The sequence below is a fragment of the Temnothorax longispinosus genome, chromosome 11, assembly GCF_030848805.1.
Source record: "Temnothorax longispinosus isolate EJ_2023e chromosome 11, Tlon_JGU_v1, whole genome shotgun sequence".
NCBI lineage: Eukaryota > Metazoa > Arthropoda > Insecta > Hymenoptera > Formicidae > Temnothorax > Temnothorax longispinosus.
In genome coordinates, this window is record NC_092368.1 from 14,966,664 (window position 1) to 14,976,401 (window position 9,738).

The following is a 9,738-nucleotide window of genomic DNA, read 5'->3' on the forward strand; positions in this document are numbered from 1 at the left end:
TGGTATTTGCAAAGCAAAAAATAGAAAATTTAAGAGGCAATAACCAAGCAAACCAGGATATTAATAACGTAAAATATGATTTATTATTAACTAAACTTTGACGGAACGTTTCGAATATTTAATCTTACTAAATATTATAAATTACAGTTTAATTTTAGTTAAATTTTTCGACTAAATTTCGGTGTTACATGTGTTTGATAAGTCGTGCTAATACAACGCTATACCCTCCAGATGTCTAATTAAATCTTTCTCTTAGTACCCTTAGTACTACTTAGTAACAAATCATTACTAATGGAGGCACAATTCTATCGTTGTGAAAAGAATTATTTTCGAGGGGATAGCAGGATTGGGCCGCGCGTTTCTGCTGCCATAAGGCTACTGTTAACATCTGCATCCGTCGTGGTCTATTTGTCGCCGGGCGATACGATTGCACGGATCCCTTTATAGCGCGTATTGCGGGCCAGGAGGCGAGGGTGTCCTTGCCCCAGTTTCGTGGATAGGGGTGCCATTTCTGGGGGTGGGGGCTAGATACGCCGGTGACGGTAATAAGGGCGACGAAGGGGAAATTTGGTCCTCCGTCTTCCCTCTTTTCCCCTCCGCCATCCCTCAATGTGCAACATTCTATGCGCACCGTTTCCAATATTCCGCCAAGTGTGACGGCCTTCACAAGGAATGTTTTGTCCTGCTGAATAGCGAACGGTTTTTATCCGATCTATCGATTCAATCGAGCGCCTGTTTAATGAAACGCTTTGCATTCAATTGGGACATCGGGTGTCTCGAATTATTCCAATGTTTTATTAACGTACAATTTGGTCTGGTGAACTTTAGCTTGCGAAAACTGCTCGGTATAAATCAGAGAGAAATTTGCAAAAATTTTTTAAAATTCCTGATTAATTTGATGATTAATACATCCAAAATTTGAATTATGTTTAATGATTTTAATACAATTATTAAATAATTAAGTAAATTACTATATTTTATGTATGCAAGTATAAATAATAATTTTATTATATGTTATTCTACACGAAAAAAACGTAGCTCAATTTAGTCGTAAAATATGGATAACTAACATTTTTTTGAAGCGAGAGCTATAATTTAGCAATATATATATAGTAGCGAAACCTTCTGTTCTCGCTACAAAAAATGTTAGTTATCCATATTTTATGACTAGATTTAGCAATAGTAGCTAATCTTTTTTTCCCGTGTAGTAAAATATTATATAGTTCAATACGTATTACATAAAAAAATTACTATGTTAAAGAAATATTCTCGACAGAATCGTGATAGATACAGCGAAATCTATCAATCTAAAGGATTGAAATATCTAAACGTATAAACATTTGTTACGCAATAAGCTATAACTTGTAACATTTTGTAATATATTCTAATGTAATTTCTTATTTTTCACGACGCATAAGTTTTCCTTCATTTCGAAAAATGGAACCATATCGAACAATAAAAACCCGAAAACGTCACGCTTCCCTCGCAAAGGAGCTTCCGCGGTACGTGCGTTTCCATAGAATGGCGGGATTACATGCCCTTTCCGTGGCATCCCCCGATGCGTTCGAGCGTGGTGTATTGTGTGCGATCGGATACACTGTTTCTTGCTGTCGGTAGAATTTCAGCGCATATGCCGGCGATCCCACGGTCAATAAAGATCATTGCATCGTCGACAGCTGGCGGACAACGGCCGACGGTCGAGATAGAAATCTGAGGCCGATTTCATCGGACGTGCGGCACGTGACGTGCCGTGCATTTCTCCGCCCCCGCGTGACCTGTATGTCCGGGGCGCTAGCTTTATCGAGCTCGTCGATCATCGATTGCACACGCCCGAATATTGCACACGCGGAGAAATAACCCTTTGGGTTTTTCGCCGATAAATAAACCCAGATTCGTAATACTGTAAATGTCTTGTACCGGAAATATTGTCAGTTCCTCGATTTTATGAGAGGGTCGTCGTTCAGAATCGACAACAATTAAGACGAAATATAATTTGAAGCATTTTAAAAAATGTGAAACAATTTAGAGGAAATTTAAGACAATTAACACTATAGAACTACCGGAGATTATATTTATCCATATTTATTTTTACGGAGACATCTTAGAAAAAAAAAGAGAAAACAAATTAATAAAATTAATCATTTATGTAGTTTCAATAAAAATCAGGGAAATTTTCAAAAATTAAGATGTTTTAGAAATGAGTAATAAATTATTTAAAAATGTCAATCGAGAGTCCTTTTGACCCGTTTAACATTTTTAAATAATTTATTTTGACCCCTTTGGTAGTTCTAGTTAAAAGAAAATTAGAAATATACTCTTGAGAACGTTAATAGAAATAACTGGCTATCCGTTAATATTTCAGTTTATACTTATACTGAGGCTGTTTATATACTAAGTTTATATATTGAGGCTACTTATATATTGAGTTTGTATACTGAGGCTGTTTGTACATATGTGTTATTGAAGCTTTTCTCGATAACGCAGACTTCTCGATAAATATAGAATATCAGTTTTAATTTTTCCGCGAAACTTGAGAAAATAATTAATTAAGTTTTAACATTATAAAATATTTGACATATAATATTTTAATTATTGAGAATGTACTCACCTGGTATGCAAGCGTATTTTAATGAAATTCCACCTGGAATCCAAGAATGTGCTCCTGGATGATCGATAGTCACATTGTAGCGACAGTGTTTCTGACCGGAACATCTGAATCATACAGTCGTATATTAAATAAATATAACAGAGTAGAATGATTTTTTTTTAATGCGATTAGACGGACATTAAATTTTTTTACAGTAAATCTTATTATTTTTTGTACTAAATTACTTAAAATGCATCTCATATACAAATTCCCATTATCCCCGCGTGAATAAATTGCAGTTTATGCGTGAACTCGGCTCTTGGATACTATCGATTGTCCGACAGTCGCCAATTAAATATAAGCGGCGTCGGTCATTAGGGGTTGTGAACGCGCTGACAAAAGCAGCCCCCGGGCTTCTTCTGGGGGGAGAGATGGAATTTAGGCAAAGGGCCGGGATTGTTGCTGTGCGATCTTTGTTGCTCGCGTTTGAAAGCAGGAGTGAATAATGGACGAGGGTGGATTTTCACCCCTTTTAAGAGGCCTCACTGCCGCACCCTGCTGCCGTCAACCTCTTCTTGTCGATTTTATCGGTCTCCGGACGGAAATAAAAGGGAAATAACGTTTCACCCACGTTCGCCCTTGCGAGGAATCCCTTTGAATTTTTTAAAACCCGCCGGCCACGCCGACCGGCGGATTCTGAAATTGAAATTTGTGGTTCTGTATCCGATCGTATTTTTTAGGTAACGACAAGTCGTCCATTTAACGATAAAATCGATAAAATTGTAAAATTTAGATACTGTCTCTGGAAAATTGCAACGAAGAAAATAACCACTTCTAAAATTTAATAAAGAAAATGCAGACGAGTAAATAAATAATGATCTTAATTATGCTCTGAAAATAATTGTAAAAAAAATATAAATATATGAGATTATTATAACTATAATTACGAAGGAAATGCGCTGTTTCTATTAACGTAATTACATATGGAGGGGTAAAAACCACAGTGGTGTAAGTCAAATTTTTAAAAATATTTTCTCGTGTGCATAAATGCAATTTATATATTGTACAGATTGCATTTATGCACACGAGAAAATATTTTTAAAAATTTGAGTTACACCACTGTGGTTTTTATTCCTCCATATACTTTCTTCAGTATTATTAGTAAATTACTTACTACCTTTTCGTTTTTAATTCGTTTTTAAAATAGTAGTAATTTAAACAACTTGATATATTTTATTCTTTTGCGCGAGAAAGAAAAAAAGAGAGGTAAAATTCTGGAGTTTTTTAATATATAAATGAGATGTTCCGTTTCTCCGCGAAGAGCTCGGTGCAATTTCAGAGATTCAAAATTTGCATCCCTCGCATTGCCATCCCCTATTTGCAGAATTCCTGGAGCGTGATGCTGTGTAAACGTAAGGGGAACCATTTAGCGGAGATCATTTCTCCTTTCGTGCTCATTTGACGCACGTTCCAAGGGAAAAGAGAGGAGGGTGGGCAATTATTGCTTCAGGAATGCTTTTACCCTACACATCAAACGTCGAGATTTCACTTTCGACCCTCGGCGATTCTCGAGTGCGCGACGAGCGGCGGATAAAAACGGCGGGTATATGTGTATATCGAAGGCGGTGGGGATGGCGATCGAGTGGCTTAACTGCATTTCGCAATAATGACTTTTCAGAGATCATATTTCTGACACATTGCAGTTTCGATATTTTTTTGACCACCTTTTATATCTCCCGTTTATGTGTTCAAATAATTATTTTAATCATTATTATTAATTATACTTTTATATCGATTTCGATCAACTTATGCCTATGAAAGTATTTAATTTAGTAACATTTAATATAACATGTTACACGTAGATATTATATTACTTCTTTTACAATTTTATTAAAATTATATTATTTACAGTTAGATACCTATACATTCTAGCTATTACAGTCATATTCTATATATTAAAAAATATTGTTTTTACGTAAGAAAACATTCTAAAGCAGCAAAGAGTGCAGGAGAATTTTTGTTCTGTTATTTTGCTGAACCCTATCATAGTTGCAGCTTTAATAAGAGTCTGTTACAATGTTTGTAGTCGGTAGTAAACGCTCGGAATATAAGCATCGTTCTCTGAAGCTGCGGTTTACCTCAGACTTCGGCCGTAACCGAACACTATCTTGTGTCATCGAATACTTGTGTCAGGAACAGAAGTTCGATATCGCCGGCCAGGGCCATGAAAGTTCTATCTCGCCGACGAATCGTAAATAAAATTATTTTTAAATCAGAGCTGCAATTGGAGAATCTAATGCTGACATAAATAATTTTTTAATGATTCGAGAAAACGAATCTAAACATGATTTTCTTATAGAATTAAATTAAATAAGTTTATGTGATAAATTGTATAGATTTTTTCATACTTTTTAAGACTAATTGTCTAAAATTAAAAAATGCTAATCACTGTTGCACCGAACATTTCAATCTACCGTTATATTTGGATGAGCAAAATAAATCTACCTTTTATTCAAGGATGATCTAATATCGACGATGTCTGCCTGGTCGTCTTCGCCGTCGAGAATGTAGTTTCCTTTGAGCTCTTTGACGTTCGTCCATCGACGTGTGCTACCTTTGTTCCTCCACATTTTGAGCTCTTCCAAGCCTTTTGACTCTTTCTGACAGAGTTCTGTATGATTCGCGTGGTATTCCGCCTCCAGAATATAAATAAACGCTCTCAACGATCTGCGGACGCGATATTATATTAATGTAACTCCGCATATAATTATAGGTATAAAGCTAATCTTAATGAAAAAAACTTATTGTTAGTTAATGAGAAATAGTGTAATCAATTTTAGATATTCTTGCATGATTATCGTTCTCAAAGCTTTCCATCAGTGTCAGGTTAATATAATGCAACATGCACGAATATTTTATGAGATGTTACTAAAATTGGAAGAGAAAACAATTGGAAGTTGAAATTAAATAACTAGGTTTAATTTTTTAGTAGTTTGTTGCGAGAATTTTTATGCGCGTTAATATTATAAATTGTATTTAATTACAAGTTTACAGTAAAAAGTAAATATATTTGGTTTTTTCTCTTATGGTGCTTTTTGGTTAAGCATTAATTTTTAACCTGCCATTTTTTTAACAATAGGCTAAAAATGCTGTTTATCTTTTAATATATATTTTGCACGTAAAATGTAAAATACTATTTTTGTTTATTAATTTTTTAAAGAAATTTACATATTTTAATTTCACACATAATAGATTCATAGTAAAAAAATTAATGCAATAAGTAAATTACAAAGGGACTATATTTTTGAAATAAATAAAAATAGAATTTATAATATTCTCGTACATGAGTGAATGGTATATGATGATCTACAGGCGATGTAGACTTATGCTTAATCTTTTCACGATAAGGTATTTTTATAACGATTGATTTAGAAATCCGAGTACTTTCTCAGAAATTGTTATCGAAGAGCGCGTACTGCGCGATAAAAGTTGCTGACCAACCTGCACGTCAATCTGAGCAGGCCGTGGGAGCATCTCTGTTCCTGGATCACCTCCATGTATCCTCCGTGCACTTTCACAGCCTTCAGAATCCTGCCGAAAGGCGCTTGCGTGGTAGCGATGATCCTGGGCGAGAAACTGGCCGCGATCGTCATAAGCAGCAGCACCAGGAGACTCGTCAGGGTCGTCGCTGCCGGCCACGCCATGATGGCTGATCATCACAGTGACCTGAAAAATATCCTCGCAAGCCTCGTCTTCGGGAAGGGCCTAAAATTAGCCCTCGAGTACCACCGCGTTCTGATAAGCGAAATCTCTCTTCAGAAGGTAGACCGCGCACTTTCCTTTCGCCTCTTCAAGTTCTCCCACGGCCACTCGAATCGCAGCTCTGCCATCCGGAGGTCGACGACCTCTTGCCCTTCCCAGAATTCGGTCCGATATTACCCTCTCACGGGTCCCAAATATATAACCGCAAGTAAGGTTTAAGGGGAAATATGTATGCCTTTTATATGGCTGCTAATGTTTTTGAATAATTTATACCTGGAAACAAATACCATTTATATATCACTTTTACTCTAAAATTAAATTTTCTTGTACAGCCTTGACCAAAATTATTAGGCATTCTATTAAAATAAATTTTTTCAAAATAACATTTATTTTTGAAAGAAATAAAACATCGCTTAGCTTCAACGACTTTCTTTAATCTAATTTATTAAACAAATTTTAAATAATAGAAGTCTTTTTTGCTATTAGATTCAACACAGTACGATTATAAGGATGTTTAATAATTTTGGCCAAGGCTGTAATTGCGCTTTATCAAAATAATTGAACTTCACTTGTTTAATTAAGAGCGAAAATAATTCAATCGCGATTGTATTCTTGAAATACTCCGAATGTGACAACTTGTCTAAATGCAAAATGGTTCTGATTGTTTGAAAGTTAAAATATGTACTGAAAGAGGGAAAGCCTCTCCTTGATTGCGTTGAATTTTTAAGATAGAGGTCAAAAACTTGAGCTGGATGAATAGATGCGGAAGAACGGTGGAATGAGGAAAGATGAACCAAGAATTGTGCAAAATTGCGACAGTAAAAAGTAAAAGTATACAAGTAAAAAATATTTAAAAAAAAGAAAACTTCTGTAAATAAGCTTCTTAATGTAAACTATTTTTATAAATATCGCGGTTATTTGTCAAAAATTCTATAGATAGAATTACATTTTAGACTGTTAATGATTAAAATTAAATTAACATTACTAACGTATGACAATATTAAGCTGTTCAAGTCAGATCTTTAATACAAAGATAAATATGAAGACATTTTTCAAATAAAAAAAAATTTAATTACATTATAAATTTTATTATATAATTATATTGGAATTTTATTAATGTTATAATATTAACATAATTTTATTAGTTTTAAAATTTTTACAGCTGACGTAAATCGAAGCTTACCTTCGATTCTTGAGAATTGTCAAAGATCGGCGTCGTTCGTCGTGCGTCTCGAAGTCGCTCTGTAAACGATATTCTTCGATCGTTTTCTTCCTTATTTTTGGCCGCCGATCTCTTAACTCTTCCTCCGCAATAACATGTTTGTTATAGAAGTAAGTGGTCCCCCGTCGCGATCAATCGGCCACGGCCAAGTTCCACTAAGAAGACAACGGCAGCAACACGTTTCCCCGTGGCGCCTCAAGGACGAGGATTAGAATAGTACGGATAAACGATTTTGTATTTAGGCACTCGCGCGCGGATGACGAAACGCGCTCTCAATTCGCTATGAAGGAGTTGCTTAACGTGCCGGATGATCGATGATTAATTGCACTTCTACTTCTTTGTACATCTACTCCTTTACCACTGTCCACTTATCCACTGATTAATGGATGCTTACAATCAATTTTTTATGCATTCGTTGAGTGTAATTGATGAACATTAAATGCCGATAAATTAATTTTCTTCAATATTAAGTGCGTCGAGCGATTAATTCATATTAATATTTATTATATGCACAGCCACGTTCGATTGATTCTGGTCAATAGGTATCGGGTCAGTTTGCTATTTAATCGACTGTGGTTAAATTTATTACGTGCTGGTTAATTAACTCGAATTTGCATGGATTCTAATTAGTTAGATGTATCGGTATTGATTATTCAATATTATTCACCATAAATCAAACATCATCAGCCGTTAGTATCAAGATCTTTCAAGAAGTTTCTCCTGATATATCTTTTTATTAAGAATTATGTTTTTATTAGTTCGAGAGATTCTTCAATTCATTCCACTTGAAACTCAACGCAAGGAAACACGCAAGGAACACATTCAAAAAATATATTCGACACAATATGTCAACAAATCTTCTTCTTTTTTTAATGTATATAGTATCAAAAAATGTTCGCTCTGATTTTCAGAAATTTTGTTACTACAAAAGGCAATACAGTTTTAAAAAGCTTTACGTTACTCCGCTCGAGACGCGAGAAATTATTTCTCGATTAAATTTTAAGTATTTAAAAGATCTTTAAGACGATTCTCTTCAAGAACACTATATCGATATATTCTTGAATGTTAAAATAAATAACATTTTTTGAACACAATATTGGTACTGAACACGACACTACACTTAGCCTCGCCAACACAAGAACCTCGCAACACGCGGTTCTAACACTCTTCGAAGTGTATGATGATTGTTTCACTTATAAATAAAACTATTTTAATATTGCTTGATTGACACCGTTCGAATTATTTAGCTTAATAGATAAAAAATATATTAATACTGTTTAATACAGTTGTTATTCGAAAAGTATCTTCAACGCTGTCCAAACGTTACACTTGTTTGATTAGCTTGGCTTATCCTGGCACTGCTCGGCATATTAGGTTTCGTAACTAGAATAGTATTCCTTTCATCGCTGCACTAGATGGCACGTTTGCTGGTCCCCGCTTTAATATCCACCGGCGCGAGTTTGTAAATCGCGGCGGAACGCCCGCTCGCGTCGACGATTCGTTGGTGTGTGGTGCCGGCGAGCCTGATGATGTCTGCTGCTGCTGCTGCTACTCTTTAGGCATTGATAGACAGTCTAAAACCGTGAATTCCGCGCTAGCGACGACCAGCCAGCCAGCCAGCTAGCGAGCGAGCGGTCCGGAAGCGGTCGGTGGTAGTTTCGAGGGGGGAAGCTACCCTACTACACACGCGTGCGGGGTCCCGCGTACCCTCGTGCCGTAGATTCGTACCCCCGTGCCACGGGCGCCGGTTTTCGCGCTCTGCCCCCTTCGTTCGATCCGCTCTTCCCTCCGCTTCCGACGCCACGCCGCGCCGGTTCTCTTTCTTCTTCATCGACGTTGATCCCGGCAGCTGAAGCCGGCAGCTGAAGATTTTCGGGTTTTCGTGAGGATCGCGCGGAATAAGGTGTCACGCAGGATTAGTAACAAATAGAAAAATCAAGAAATAAGTCTCTGCACAACATGTGATATTTAATTGCTGTAAATCTTTGTTGATTGTTATTTTAAGATCCTTTAATTGTTCTGTATCAATACTTGAAGTTTGAAGGAAAGTCGGTAATGTTTAATAACAATCTGATTAAGATACAAGTTCATCTTTGAGTTCCTACATTTGAAGAATGAAAAATTGTAATACATATATATAAAGACATTTTTAAATAATAAGTTAATT

The 9,738-nt window shown here is 35.9% G+C and overlaps 1 protein-coding gene across 1 annotated transcript in view; it reads right to left on the reverse strand.

The window, feature by feature from the left end:
* Nucleotides 1–9,074, reverse strand: part of LOC139821282 (uncharacterized) — a 39,471-nt gene extending 30,397 nt beyond the window's left edge. Inside the window, exons 1-4 of the mRNA XM_071792203.1 lie at nucleotides 7,533–9,074; nucleotides 6,089–6,622; nucleotides 5,093–5,314; nucleotides 2,609–2,712 (exon numbers count right to left, since the gene is read on the reverse strand). Of these exons, the coding sequence (XP_071648304.1) occupies nucleotides 2,609–2,712; nucleotides 5,093–5,314; nucleotides 6,089–6,291 (529 nt within the window). The 5' untranslated portion in view covers nucleotides 6,292–6,622; nucleotides 7,533–9,074. The remainder of the gene's footprint in view (nucleotides 1–2,608; nucleotides 2,713–5,092; nucleotides 5,315–6,088; nucleotides 6,623–7,532) is intronic.
* Nucleotides 9,075–9,738: the final 664 nt, after the last annotated feature.